Source organism: Vidua chalybeata, chromosome 5 (assembly GCF_026979565.1).
Source record: "Vidua chalybeata isolate OUT-0048 chromosome 5, bVidCha1 merged haplotype, whole genome shotgun sequence".
Taxonomy (NCBI): Eukaryota; Metazoa; Chordata; class Aves; order Passeriformes; family Viduidae; genus Vidua; species Vidua chalybeata.
This window is the reverse complement of record NC_071534.1, coordinates 47,474,647-47,490,126: the sequence shown is the minus strand read 5'-3', so window position 1 is coordinate 47,490,126 and position 15,480 is coordinate 47,474,647. Positions and strand designations below refer to the sequence as shown.

The following is a 15,480-nucleotide window of genomic DNA, read 5'->3' as shown; positions in this document are numbered from 1 at the left end:
CCCCTTTTGCTGTTCCTTTTTTTTTAATTCAGCAGCAATTAACCCTTCCATCACATGTGATGTAGTTATATCACAGAATGATGCAGTTATATCACAGAGATATAACTACATATAATCATCAAGTCACTTTACCAGGGGTTTCCACTATCTGTTGCAAATTCTACTATATGTTGAAAAAAAATGTATAATTTCCTCACACTCCCCAGTGCAGCCACTGCAGTATGTCTTGGTGGTGAACAGGTTAGAGGATGCACAGAATCACCCTACAGTCCTTGGTCCTTTCCTCCACAGTTTAGGCATGCTACTAACTGCTATGAAAAAAAATCTGCTTTCTCATGGCTTTGGGAATAAGGAAACTTCTAGGAAGACGGAATGAGAAGGGGGCCAGTCCAAAAGCAGAAGATGCCATACACACCTTTCCATATCCTCAGCATAAGAACAAAGCAATTGTTTGTCCAGGAACAGTTAAGTTTAAAATAGTAATCTTTTGGGATTAAGTAAATCTTAAGTAAACTCTCAAGCTGTGCAGGACAATTCACCCTGTTTGTAGCCCTTTAAGAATCACTTTAAATCATCAGATAAATATCTGACATAGTAAATTCACGTTTCCTGTAAAGGATCAAGATAATTATTCAATACATTAGAAGTGTAAGTATTTACTGGGATTAATTATTTAGGGAAAAAAAAGGATTAACTAAGATTTGAAAATAATTTCAAATGCTAACACAAAGTTCCAGAGAAGATGAATGTATAGATAAGGCTAAAAAACAACTAAACAAAATAACAAAACAAATGAAAACCTAAAAAGAAACAGATAACTGCAGCAAAAAAACACCAGTTTTGACAACAGCAGGTTCAGAAATATGAATTTGCCCCACTGTCAACAGAATAGTGTGCATTGTAAAGAGAGACTAATGCTGAAATGTGTGATCGGACAATTTCAAGAGAGCTGGAGCACCACTCTGCATTTAGACCATTTTCTTTCTGAATACACCCAATAATTAGAGAATAGTTCCTCATGCGGCCCCTCCCTTGAGCAACTAACATTCAAGCATTCACAGAATTTTAGAGCATTACAAAGTATTACCTCTGGCAGTTGACAGAAATATTTTTGCCTTAAGAGGGTACAATGATTAGCATATGATCTTCACTCCAAGACAGGAAAATAGGAATGATCTTGCGTACCTTCTTACATTTTAAAGCATACAGGACATACACTAGGAATGTGGATGCGTAAAAACTAATTGAAAAACTCCACAGTTCCACAGCACATGTCTACTACTTTAGGACTCAACACCCTTAAGAAGCTTACACCTGACCAGTATTCAGTGCATCTGGAAGCAACTGCTCTCAGCAGAGTTTACTCTGCTGCTTATATATATGCATTACCTGGGAAATTGAGGGTGATGACACCTAGCACAGCTGCACACATGGAGTACTAACTATTGTACTATTAATGATAAGAATGTAACACTAAGGCTTTAAAAGCTTAGATGCTACAGAGGTCTATACCATACTGCACCACTCGAATCACACCTTTCTTTATACTTGTTGCTTATGAATGCTGACAGGAGTCAATCTGGGAAACAAATTCAGTAGATGTACATCACAGTTGCAACACAATTGCATTTGACACACATTTAACAGAGTCAACAGGCAGTATCCCATTACACTGTGAAAGCAAGCCTCAACGGCAGCAATTTGTTCTGGAAATACTTACTTCTGATGAGGTCACCATCAGTGCAATTTCCCCAGATGGACTGCTCTTGTATCTCTGCTTGTATACTTTGATTACTGGAAGGCTGGTTTATGTCTTTATCTCCTGCCACAGCAGTCTCTTGGTCAGTTTTTCCTAAGTCAAAAGAAATTTCAAAATATTAATTTCTACAGTATTTTTTCTCTATATGAGCAAAACTAATTTTGAAAATTAAAAGTAAGATGGCATAAACTGTAACTTGTCTTAGCATCCCCTTTTGTTTCCTTAGAATTAACTTCCAATAAAGTTGGTTTTCCATTTGTTTTCTGGCCTAAATCAATATAATTTCTATTTAAGAAAGACTTTTAGTCATATTGTATCCAACTGTGCAAAATAATACTCAGCAACTCAGCAGCATCTGTAACAAATTATATTTGGGGGGGGGGGGGGGTGGGTGTTTTCTTATTTAGTTACCTTCCACAAACTTTTCATATAAACATTTTTATAGCTTTGTCACACAAAAAAACATTATTTTTTACCCACATACATGTGGCTCTAGCACATAAAAGCTATAGTAATTTCACAAAATTTTGTTCTCTATTTTTTATAACTAAACACATAAAGACAAATACAACTGAAACTTCAAAAGTGACTAGTACGAAAATTCAGAAAAATTATTATAATACAATTATCTATTTTTATTGAAAAAAACCCAGTTTTAAAAAGCCACTGCTGATTAAAAGTCAACATTTAGCCAATAATTAAAAGTATTTCTTCTCTCCAAGTATACATAAAATGCAAGGAAAATTCCATAGTAAGGTTATTTGAGGGATTCTTCAGCTTATTTCACAATGTAACAGATGTTGTTTTGATAATGTTGCCAGTTATCACAAGGAGACCAGAATTTCCTCAAACCAAGGCAAGTGACAGTTTTCATCTTCACTGTCATTAATGTTTTAGTAATCAAATCCACATACACAAATCTTTCTGCTCTTGATTGTTGCAGATTTTTCCTACTGGCATTCAAGAAAACATCTTTAAATCTGGATTTACTTTGTTCATTATTCACAGCAAAAGATAATCAGTTTATATTACTTACTCAAGGGATCTGTAAAACACTAAATATTTTCAGTCTCATGTATTTTTTGTGTATACCTACATTTAATATTTACAGTAAACCTAGATGAGCAACTGCTGAAAGGTCTGTTAGCTCTATTTATTTGTTTGAAACACGAACACATTTATAAATTCAGTATTACAGTTTCATATACTGTATCCTCTAGTAAAGCAATTATTCCAGTCCCGAGACACAGAAAAAAATCACTTTTTGCTACTGTGGCATAGTAAAGGTTAGTTTCTTCGTGTAACCCACAGCACTTTGATTTTAAATCCTAACTTTCTGCCTTTGTTATCCACCCTATTAAACTGAGGCACTGGACATCACTCAAAATAATATATGCAAACTTGTATGTATAGTAGCATATGCCTTCAAGCACTGCTGCTCCCCTTCTATCAATTTCCACCTCTGAAATGTCTGACTTAGCTACCTCCGTGGTACTTTGCTCTCAGTCCTCCCTCCCACCAACAACTTGTCAGTATTTCTTCAAGCCCATCCGGAGAGGAACTGTTTCACTGGGATTGGCATAGTTATTGAAATGAATGGGAAGATATTGACTTTAGTGAGTTTTGCCCCTTGCCGTGATGACTTAATCTTACCTAGATACTCATCCTATTAACATAAAAAAAAAAAAACCCAAACAAAAAAAAGAAAGAAAAAAAAAAAACCAAAAAAAAAAAACCAAAACCCCAGCAAAACCCACAACAAAAAATAAAACAAAACAAAAAAAAACGAACAAAAAACCCCACCAAATTAAAAACAACAACAAACCAAAACACAGAGTGTTTCAACCCCTTTGACACACATCAGATACAAATTACTTCCATCTGGTATCTATCAAATACAAAGTGACTGTATTGAAGTATAATGATTTAGGCTGTGCAGTTAAGTATTAGGTGCAAATGTGTTTCAAAAGTGTTTGAAAAGTGTTAGACGGAATAAAAATAAGTAGTGTCCTGACACAACTAGTGTAAAAGCACTCTGCCTTCCACGAACACTAAGCTTAAAAAAGCTATTTTAGGAGATTTTGCTCTTAAATTACTTTACTACAGTGATGACACTAAAATTACAGTATGTACATAGCAGGGCTAGTACAGACCCGCAGAGTAGCTGTATACAATTCTCTCATATAGGATATGACTTTGCAGAACCCTATTATTTCATGTAGTAAACAATGAATGGCTATAAGGAAACAATAAAGTTAATATTATGGGGCCCTCAGTGTTCTAGATTACATTTTTATCTAAGAAATCTGAAGGAGTGCAGAATATAATCATTATTCATATGGATTTATTTTTCATCCCTCTGCTTGTTTTCAGTTCAGTATTTTTTTCTCTTTTTTCCTTCTCACTAGTATCTAGGCTGTATGTGTATTTTTCATGAACACTTTTATTATTCTAGCTGGATATAATAAATGGCCAGTCAAGACTGTGTAACTAATAGTAGATGTTAACAAGAAAAAAGAAGCAGTATTAAAAAGCTTAATAGAAACGATGTTGCAATTGAACAGCAAATATTTTTGATAGGAAGTTCAAAACAATTAACATTAATTATTTCTTTGATCTATTGAATTCACATGAAGGCTTCCCCATAAATGCACATAACAGAAACCTATACCATTAAACACATCTGGCATCTTTGCACTCCAGAATTACCCACTGGAGCAGCTCATCCTGATAGATGCTGCTCTGTGGCATGGTGAACTCAACCAGGGCAGCAACTAAAGACCACACAGCCTCTCCTCCCTTCCCCAGCAGGACAAGGGGAGAGAACAGAAAGACCCAAGGGAAGAAACTTGTGTGTCAAGATATAGTTTAATAAGTGAAGAAAAAAGGAAGGAAAAGTAAAACAGGGGATGCAAAGGCAAGCACTTACCACCTCCCACAAGCAGATCAATGCCCAAACTAGTCTCTAAGCAATGGCTACCTGCCCTAAAACCTCCTCCCGTTTTTATTGCTGATCATGACATTCTGTGGCATAGAATAGCCCTCTTGTCAACCTGAGCCAGCTGCCTGGATCGTGTCCCCTCCCAATCCCATGCCTACCCACAGTCTTGTCACTGGAGAGAAAAGTGGGAAAAGAGAAAACCTTGACTGACGCTGTGCAAGTGCTGCTCAGCAATAGCCAACCCACTGGTGTGCTACCAACCTTGCTTGAGTCACTGATCCCAAACATAGCACCATAGGGGTTGCTATGAAGAAAATTAACCCCATCACACCCAGGCTTAATTCAATGGGGCTTTAGAAATAGTAGACCTTGTGATCTCTTTATTTGAACACTTTTTCATAAATCGCTTCTGGTGCATCAGACTACTGAAAACAGACACACACTGGTGTCTTGATTCAGTTGCTTTTTTCTTGAATATGTACCATGTCTCAGTTTTTGTACAAAGGAATTTATTGATTATTCCCTTATAACAAACAGTTGATAACGGGATCATATTTTGGTTTTTTTTAATATTAGAAGTGCCACTACAACATACCAATTACAACCAATCACACATGAAGACAGCCTCAAGACCATTCCTGTCTTTTGTTGATCCCATAACTTTTATGTTGGGTACCTTGGAATTTTCACAACAGTAGTTTATGAAGAATCAACACAAAGACCTTACTCTGACAGAAACACTAATGACTGGATCTGACCATAGAAAAGTATGACTTTTTTTCCACTGCATCTTCAAGTAAATTTGTAACACTTTTCTGTTTCAATCAAGCTTACCCTTAAGAATTCTTTCTGTAAGATTTCCGTAGTATTTTAGCGTCTGCTTCCTTTAGCACACCCTTCCACTCTCATGTGGCTAACCTCCAATACTGACAGCCAAGAAAAAAAAGAGATGCTCTTCTTAACAGTTCAAATAATGGAAAGAAAAGACTCATTATGTTCTGAGTCTGGCAGAGCTGAAGTATAAATCCAATCTCTCTTCAAAACCACAGTAAGTTACTCTAGGTCATGTCACAAAAGCAACACAGACTTCTTACCTACCACAGTTCAGCCCCAAACCAGCAACTTGTGTGGCTCTGTACTTCCCCAAAACTAACAGCAATGCCAGGGCTGAAAAGTTTCTAGTCAAAAGCCCTAGAAAGTGACACCCGCACAGAACACCCTGTGATTTATCCTGAAGGTAAGCATAGGCAGAAACTCTACTAGTCCAGGGATTCATTCAAGTTTAAGATTTAAATAGTAAGAGATATGACATGCTCGCAAAGTATAGAATTGAGATGGCTAAAAGCCAAATCATACCTATGATACAGACAACTGGTAAGCCACTTAGTGAAAAAAAAAAATTAATCACATCTCCAAACTACTGCTTTATTAAATAAGCGAATAAAGTGAATTACTGCTTTTTCTCTATGGAATTACTTAAGTACATAAAAATCATTTCTATAGTACATACATTCATTTTACCATAATTTTGTTACATTTATTTTTAAATTGCACAGCAGTACACATATTCCATAGAACAGAAATCTGTTTTCACCTTTGAGACTACTGTAATATTGATTGTTAACTTTTGTTCTAGTTTGGAGAATATGCATGCAGTTACACACACTTCTTTGCAACATGACAAATACATTCTGCAAGACTCCACCAACTGAATAATGTCAGCAGTCTGGATTATCAATAAGGCTACTATTACAACAGCCCCATCAGAAAGTAAACTTAACAAATAGTCAGAGCTGTCAAGAAAGACACATGTATATTAGGCAAAACAGGTATACAGGGCAATCTCTCCAGATTCCTTCCAATTCTGCATCCTATGCCTTTGGGAAGTTGCTGGAACATACATCAAACTAATTCCTGAAAAATTCTTAGACCATCCCAGTGAATAATCTCCCTTTTTAGAGCTACACTTGTGTCTTTTTCTCTATAATGTAAAGCATATTAAGTGAAGATGAAATTAATACACAAAACTGATAGAAAATACCAAAAAGATAGGTAACGGATGTATTTGTAAGACATACCTCAAAGTACTCAAGTCTTTGACAAATAACCAACTTTTCTTCTCCAAGGGCTCGTCCATTTGTACATTCACACACCAGCTGCCCCCAAGAGCCCCACCACATCTTCTTGTTCAGAAATGGGTGTGTGTTCATGCATGTGCTATCATGTATCACGAAGTATATCACATACACAAAACAAAAATGGAAACAAGTGCCCACTAATGTGGATCGCACATCCTCAGAGTTTAATTGGCAGCTGATTTCTGTTCATTAGATGACACATAACCTCATATACTGACTCAGCCATCACTTCCAAGAATGTGAATCATTAGAGTGCATAACTAGCAAAATGACAAACTGGACTTGAGAAACAGGTTTAGGGTTTGTCTATAAAATTTAGGAGCTTGTATATAAAATGAATTTAATGAATTCTGCTGCAACAACCAAAGCCTTTGCTGCTATGACACATTCATTTTCTGTTCACCAGCAATGTGGTGGACTGCTTCAAATAGCACGTAAAGAAAAAACTGGTGGCAAAAGTTTCTGAAAACCTGAGTGCATCATTTTTATCAAGAAGAGAGAAATAAGCAAAATGGACTGGCACAGTGTGATCACTGATTTCCAAAAATGCAGTCACAAACAGTCCAACAGTTTTATGGCACAGGGTAAAGGAAAGATTTGGAAGCATGGGGCAAAGTTACTTAGGCACCTAAAGCTGATCTAGTTCTTGGGATGAACCATCAGAAGGCCTGAGTCCTATAACAAGCAGATGCAGATTTAAAAATAAATGTGCAAAGTTCAAATCATCCCAAATGAAATTTTGTCCTTCAAAGGAAAGAGTAATTACAAAAGAAAATCAATTGCCACAAAACATAAACACATAAATAGATCTATGAGGAATAAAAAAAGTCAAAGAATGTTCCCAAAAGGAAATGTAACAATCAGTTCTCTGTCTCAAGCCTACAACTGTTGGGAAGGATTGAAGAGCATGTGGCAAACACTGCATTTCTAACACTTTCTTTGTTCATTAATAATCTTGCTGACAAGGAACTACTAAGGACACTGCTTCCTACTGAAAATTCCACTGTTCACAACAATAACACAAAGAAACCCTGATAAAACCATATTTCACAGTGTAATCATTAACAATAATGCCTACCATCTACTTCATGAAATGCCTAAAACTTTTAGGCATTTTATATAACAAATAAATTCAAAAGTTTGTGTAACAGAATGCCTATTCTAGCATTTACTTGAAACAATCTCATTTCATAAAGAAAATCTAATTAATACTTATAATCCACAAATTACAGAGTTGGAAGCCTCCAATTAGATGTTTGACTGTTTTAAAACTAAGAAAAAAAACTTATTTGCATTAATTTAATTTCAGTGTCTTTCACTTAAATATCTTGCTGCAACTTTCAATGGCTTCAGAAGTGCCATAGAAAAAAAAATAGTTTCTCAAAATTAGAGCAAATTAACTGAGCAGATTTTTAGAAAATTCTTACAAAGAATTTTCCAGGTGCAAGCTATGGAATAACTATGAAAGCACTAGAAGTTCAACAGCCCTGAACAAATTTGAGCCACGATAAATTAAACATTAACACCAATGTGCAAATAAGTATTCTGCATTATTTTAAGTGTTAAAAAGGTCAAATACATAAGTGAAGACTTTTCATAAATAATCATATTAATTATGCAGCCAGTTATGCATGTATGTCATTCACCCAAAGAAGTTTCACATGTATACAAAACCAGTTTCATAGAAGTGCTCAGCAATATTTGGCAGCTATGGCTGTATTAGCAACGGCCAATAAAACTGGGCCTGTACAGGGAAAGAGTTAACTTAAAGAATATTCCATACATGTTCCAAGGGTTTTCTACTTTGAACTAGCTCTCAGATATAATCTTAAAGATTCAAGGCTTACTAGTGGCTGGAGTGTATTAGGCACATTCCTGCAGCTTTCACATTATTTTGAGCAAAAGGAATCCCATCCAGGTCACTCCCTAGGATCACTCCACAATGCAAATCAAAGTAGAGGCGAACAGATTTACTTCAAAACTGCATGGCTGATCCAAATAAAAAAAGTAGGATAACACACTCATTGCTGAATGTTACTAGGGAAAAAAAAAAGAAAAAGAAAAGAAGTGTTTAAAGCAAAGAGAAATGTAACTTCTGAGAGCTCAGAGCTGAATTTAAGAAGAATTACTGTGGTATAAAATAAACCTGTGATGTAAGATGGAACAAAAATATTTCAAGCTTGATACAAGATCTTTACAGTCAAGTCTATGAAATACAAGTCTATCACACCCATGTGGGCATGAATCACTTAACTGGAACGGTATGCACGTGGAACTGAAAGCAGACGTATGCTTTCATACCAAACTAGAGTCAAACATCTATTTACCAAAGTTTTAGATATTTTAGTCAGTAATATTAAATAAATGCCTCAGTACTGGCACACAGCAATGAAACAAATAAATACAGATTCTCCCAACTCTTGTCAGACAGCAAGAGGGTATAAAATTATAGAGGAAATATTTGGTAAGTTTGAGCAATCTGAGTACACTGGTTAACCGTTAAAATAAAAATATATTACTCATAACGTTGAGGCATTGCTGGTAAAGAGGAATAATTATTGTGATAGCATTCACTGTTGCCACTGTTGCCTCAAGAACATCCATTCCCTGCATTAAGTCTTTTGTCACCCAATCTCATCTAGCCATCAGATTCCTTTCATACTCCTCATCATGAAAACAGTTAAGCACTGAAAACATGAAGATTAGAATCACATTCTTGAAGAGGAGTACTTTTTACATTTTCTGAATGGAAGTATTAGTTGCTGCATATGGTTTCTTGAAATACCAAATCAGAACTGCATCTCCATCCAGCAACAGTGAGATGATTTGCACCAGAGAGAACAATCACTTATAGAATCTGATCCTTGATATTTCTACTAGATTTCTCCATCCTCCCCATCCCATTCAAATAAAAAAGTTCTGGTGAATTTCCGTCATCTAACAATTTATTATAGTGAAATTATCAGTCTCAATTTTGTAATAAGTTATTAATTATTACAATTACTGTTTTTATTTTCTTTCTTATTGAGAAAGCTAAATACTATTCTTTCATTATTCTAGGTTACACTTAGTTACCAAAAATCAAAGATAAAAGCATTCCAAATAATTTATAGATGACAGCCCTGAATTTTTCTCTTGTATTCTATGGTTTATTCAAATGCAGAGGATTTTTTAAAAAGTCTACCCATAGTCTAGGCAATAATCACACCATAACTTCTAATATATGAAACATTTTCCTTAAAGCAGAAGAGTCCAATGGTCATGAATTGCCACATTCCTTCTTCAGGGACATTATTTTGGTACCTATGAGTTGAGAAATACCTGATCATAGTCAAATTGAAGTGCTCTGAGCAGAGACATGGCACTATTCACTGACTACATCACACAAGTAGATATAATCAAAATTTGGTTCCAAGGTCCATGAGCTACAGAGAAGAAAGAAGGCATCACTAGGATCTTGAACAAGGGTGCATAAGCAGAGCTACACTTTTGGAAGGATGTGGCAGAAATTATCATGTTTGAGAAATTAGATTAAACCTTCCATCCTGCAGTGTGTCTCTTAGACCACACTGACATAGATAATGGTTTAAAGACTGAAGCTGAATTTTGACATTGCCACAAAAGAAGATGCCATGATTTCATTTGCTCTCTCTCACAGTACACTAACTGGGAATGGATGGTGTCCAGATTCTCACTAATATTTATGCATTTATTCAAAAATGAACTAATAAGGAAGAACAGTGACAGGGGATATGTTGAGAGAGCATATTGGCTAAAATAACACAGAAAAATTCTTTTAAATTGGGAAAGCCGGAGCATACCACATCTGTAGGCCAAACTCTGCCTCAACCTAGTTTTCACCATGTCCACAACTGATGAATATCCCTGCATACTGCCTAAGCTTTATTAGGTTTGTCTGATCTTTAATTACATTGTGGGATAGCTATTTTTGAATATTCAATATTCAACTGAAGTTTCTTTTCCTTTCATGGAAAATACAACTAATCTTCAGCATCTGAATGTATATGATAGCAAGCAAAAGGAACACTTTGTATATCTGGATTTCTTGATGATACCTCGCAGAACTACAGAACAGGATAAGTTTGTTCCCGGGACAAGGTATCTATATCAGTTAAACATATACAAAGCACATTAAATTGTGCTGTTACAAATTAGAAATTCCTTCTCATTAGAATGCACTTAATACTTTATTATACATACAAGATAAGCTATCTTTTGTTGATTAAGGAATCTTTAATTCTAGGTCAACCCAGATTTCAGGTATTTCACTGTAAATATATGAAGTCATTTATAGGTCAATAATATGAATTTCAATCAAAACTTTTAAAATTATCACCAAATTCTAGAGAAGTCAGCATAATTTTGGACGTCCTGGATAGAAGGATAGGGGCTGTTGAAAGTCCCAGACATACTATCTTAGTTTTTCAGCCCTGGAATATCTGAATTACCTTACCCTTTAACCACACACTGCAAAGCTGACAACAGAAATGCTGGAATATAGACTGGAAATGTTATGAACTCACCTTTTCCTCTTTCCACCCCCACTTCCCCAACAAACTTAGACTAGAAAAAAGCAACAAATAGCCACATTAAAAATCCATATTATCCTTAAATCTAAGTTCATTAGAATAAAAATTATGTATTTGAATGCAGAATTCTGCATTGTCTTTATGTGAACTGTACGTAAGCTTTAAAACTGAGCATGTGTCTTGATAGGTGTGGCCAGTGAACAAACCATAATCATAATGCTTGTTTGTACCTTACTGATCCCTAAGAAAGCTGTGAGGTTTAATTGTGTCATTTGGATCTTCTGCGTATTACTTATCACGGACAGATCAGTATTTGTTTCCTCACTTTTCATGAAAAAAAAGAGCATGTATTTATAATCATTCATAGGACTTTCACTTCATAGTGAGAACTCAGTTTGAAGTAGTACTGTGAGAATGAGACCACTTCCATGCTAGTTAGTTCACTGATTTACAACTTCAGTAACTTTGATGTATGGCCTTCATGCAGAATTTAACAGGTGTGGCCAGTTGACCACATGACAAATAAAAACAACACACTGAAAATAAACACATATCACAGGTACTGATGGTTCTGGCAAAAATGTGATTCAAGCAGTTCAGTTCTGCATGCTTGATCAGAATCATTTAATTTTTTTATTATTATTTTTTACTGTTTAGAAGTTATGAGTCATTCTCTAGAACAAAAAAAAAAAAAAAAAAAAAAAAAAAACAAAACCTATCCAACAATAAGATAAGCCAACTTGCTATGCCCTCCTGCCAAAACATTTTTTACTTAGCTACGGATACTTTCTGATTTCTGAAACAAGTCTTCAGCTTTGATTACACATAACTATTGATTTTCTTAGTTACAAAAACACGACTGCATTTTTAATCCACAGTTGCACAACTGTATTACCAGGCTCTGCTCCAGTTAACCAGTTATGAATAAAGTTACAGTTCTTGAACAAGATTATTTGTCTGTTTTTCACAGACTTTTAAACTCCTGTCAGAATTTTGGAAAATCGTAGCTGTAAATAAATAAACAAAGAAAAGTCTCATCTTCGCAGACCAGGACTTAACAGGCAAACATACTTCCCAATTTTGAGGACAACCTAAAATATACTTTGTCAAACTTCTCTACATGAAGGTGATCAGAGTATCTGTGTATTTTTGTTCAAAAGCAAATAAGACATAACTTAAATAATTTATCTTTAAGATGAACATACTTTTAAACAACCTTTTGAACAGCTGATATGAAACAAGTTATATTCTCAGAGACTGATTTTAGCTGCAGCATCACAGAGTAATCTAACAAAAAAAACAGCAAAGTGACCACCAACCTGAAAAATGCTCTCACTATTGGATCAAACTTCCATAATTTACTTCAAGACCTGGAAGGACAGCTTTACAGGAAAGAATTTATAAACACCAACACAAAGCTGAGAAAATCAAAAGCGATTTTTAAGGAGCAACATCTGCCTCTGAATGACTACGGTTTTTCAAGTACTGAAAATCAGGGCTGAGTAGCACATTTTTTCCTTATTTTTTATTTTTTGTACATTTTTTCATGGGAATTTTGGGTTAAAACAATAAAATGGTGAAGTGAAAGTGCTACAGGGATACACTACAGAGGGGAGGGGCAAAAAATAGAGGGGTTAAACCCGACAAGTCTAATCAGTAAATGTATCATTCAAATATATCGCGAAACAATTACAGAGAAACTTTAAAGCAACTTACCTCGAGGGAGAGAGATCAAAGAGCTGTTTTCAGTCGGAGCTTGCTCTGGCCCTCCAGGCCCCGGAGGAAGAGGTTCTCTCACTTGGGACATCTGCCAGCTCTCTCGACGAGTAACAGAGAGCCTGCACCCCTCTCCAACAAAACTAACACGCGACCCTGAAGGAACAAGCAAATGAAAGGACTCGTTAATGTATTTTTTGCAGAAAACTCACGGCTCGGGGCGAGGGACCGAAGAGGGACAGTAGGGAAGCGGCGGCAACTTTCCGGCGCGGCGGCGGGCGCGCCCACCGCCCCCTGCAGCGAGCACCCGCGGGGCCGGGGGGCGGGAGCGGCCGCGGGGGTGTCCGGGAGGGGGCCGTCGGCCGCGGCGGTGCCGGCCGGCAGCGCGGTGAGCCTACCTCCGCATTTCCTCCGCTCCGCTCCGCCCGACCCTGCGCCGCGCCCCGGCCGCGGCAGCCCCCGCGCCGCTCCCGCCCCGCCGCCGCCTGGCCCGGCAGCCGCCTCCTCTCGCGCCGCGCCGCCCGCCCCGCAGCCGCGGGCCTTCCCCCGGCAGTGGCGTGCACAGCCTGGCACTCACACCCGCTGTCCCACCGCCGCTACAGTCACTCCTTCTCCATCATTTCCGGACAATGAAACATCCCGCTCCGGCTGGCGGCGGCTGCGGCTCGGGGCGGCGGTTGTGCAGCTCCTGCCGCCCGCCAGCGACGGGCCCGCGGGCTGGGCTGGGCTGAGCGGGGCCGGCCGGCCGCGGGGCGCCGCGCTGCCTCCAGCCGGGCCTTCAGCCATGGAAATTCCCCCGGGGGAACCGTAACCCGTCAGACAGAAGAAGGCAAGGAGGGGTAAAAAAAACCCCAGGGGGATGTGAAAGGGAGGCTTTCCAGTCTGGGCAGGGCTTGCAGCTGCAGCGCTGGCAGCGGTGCGGGGCACGCTGCGTGGCGCAGCCGCTGGCTCCCAAGTTGGCCGCGGTGTCACGGATCGCCCGCCACCAGTTGCGCCTCGGAGCGCGGAACGGCACGTGGGGCGGCGCAGGGCCCCTGCCCCCGGCCTTTACACTCTCCGCCGGGCCCTGCTGCGCAGACCACCTTTCTACCCCTGCCCCTGACCTGTAATATGCATGTATATCCATTAAAAGGACTTCACAGAGGCCACACAAATACTCAAACAATAGAAGAATAGAACAAGCAGTTTTCAAAAGTAGAACCCTAAAGTGCAAACTACTTCCTCTGCTATCATCTGCCAAGTAGTGTTACCTGGACTTTCTCCATAGGAGAAATTTCACCAGGAAATAACATTTCTTTCCCATGGCACACTTCGATGTGATCATCAGTCTTGTGCTCTGTTCTTGCCCACAACATAGTTTATTTGCTCGCACATGTGCTGGTGTCCATAAGCTACAAGCTTTGCCTTGTTTATGGGAACACAGTATGTCACCTTTCTCAATTGAAGTGTGTCCAGGTTTAAAATGCATTTTCCTTAAAAATTACTAGCAGATTATTTTATTATGGTTTAGTAAATACACCAGGTTTACTGTTATGTCTCATGGCAGTGAGATATTTAGATATATTTTTTGAGAAACAAAAGTAGGAATATAAAATAAACAAGTTACAAACTAGAAGCATCCTAACATGAGAGACTATAGCTGATAGATATTTATTTTGATATCACACATGCTAAGCAATATGCTCAGTTGTTAAAAGTTGACTTCTTAAAGTTTAGCATTTCCCTGACATGCTTGCAAGACAACCAGGATGAAGTGTAAATACCTGACTAGGAGCCAGTTCTATGTGAACTCCACACCCTTCACAGCTAACTCTTATTTCAGAAGTCATCAGCAATTTTGCTCCACTGTGCAGCTTTATTTATTTCGTTGTTGGTGCAAAAGAGAAATGTGATTAAAGGTACATATGCTTTCCTCTGAAAAATACTATAATTTTTAACTATTTCAGTAACCTAAGGTGTTCTTTGGTGCAGCATAGTCTTTCTTTAAACATTTATATGGAAAATGGGAGGGGGGAAAGATGTTTTATGTAGGAAAGCTGTGTAAAAAAAATCCATTTGGGGCAAACAAAGCTAATAATTTACTGTGTAATAATAATATTGGTCTCTATACCTATACTTTTCTTCTATGCAAACATTGCATAATTTTCCATAGGCCCCTCCTTGCTGTCCTGGTGGCAGAGTGATCAAAACATAAGGTAGAATGACTTACCTCAAACTCCCAAGTGAGTCAGTAGCAGAAGAAAGGTTATGACTCACTCTCAACATACAAGCTTGTGTTTTTCCCTGTGAAACTGGAAACATAGCAGAGAGCTGCGGGAGGAGCAATAATTTAGCCAACCACACCCTGCTTCCAAAATATTCCATTGGATAGTAAAT

The 15,480-nt window shown here is 37.9% G+C and overlaps 1 protein-coding gene across 2 annotated transcripts in view; it reads right to left on the bottom strand.

Annotated features, from left to right (window-relative positions):
* The window catches only part of MDFIC (MyoD family inhibitor domain containing), a 51,540-nt gene extending 36,075 nt beyond the window's left edge, over nucleotides 1-15,465 (bottom strand). For both annotated transcript variants that reach the window (XR_008430944.1, XM_053942773.1), the window contains exons 1-3: nucleotides 15,314-15,465; nucleotides 13,105-13,260; nucleotides 1,721-1,852 (exon numbers count right to left, since the gene is read on the bottom strand). Coding sequence is in view for 1 of the 2 variants with exons in the window: in XM_053942773.1 (XP_053798748.1) it covers nucleotides 1,721-1,852; nucleotides 13,105-13,195 (223 nt within the window). In the remaining variant the exon portion in view is untranslated. The remainder of the gene's footprint in view (nucleotides 1-1,720; nucleotides 1,853-13,104; nucleotides 13,261-15,313) is intronic.
* Between the last annotated feature and the right edge of the window lie 15 nt (nucleotides 15,466-15,480).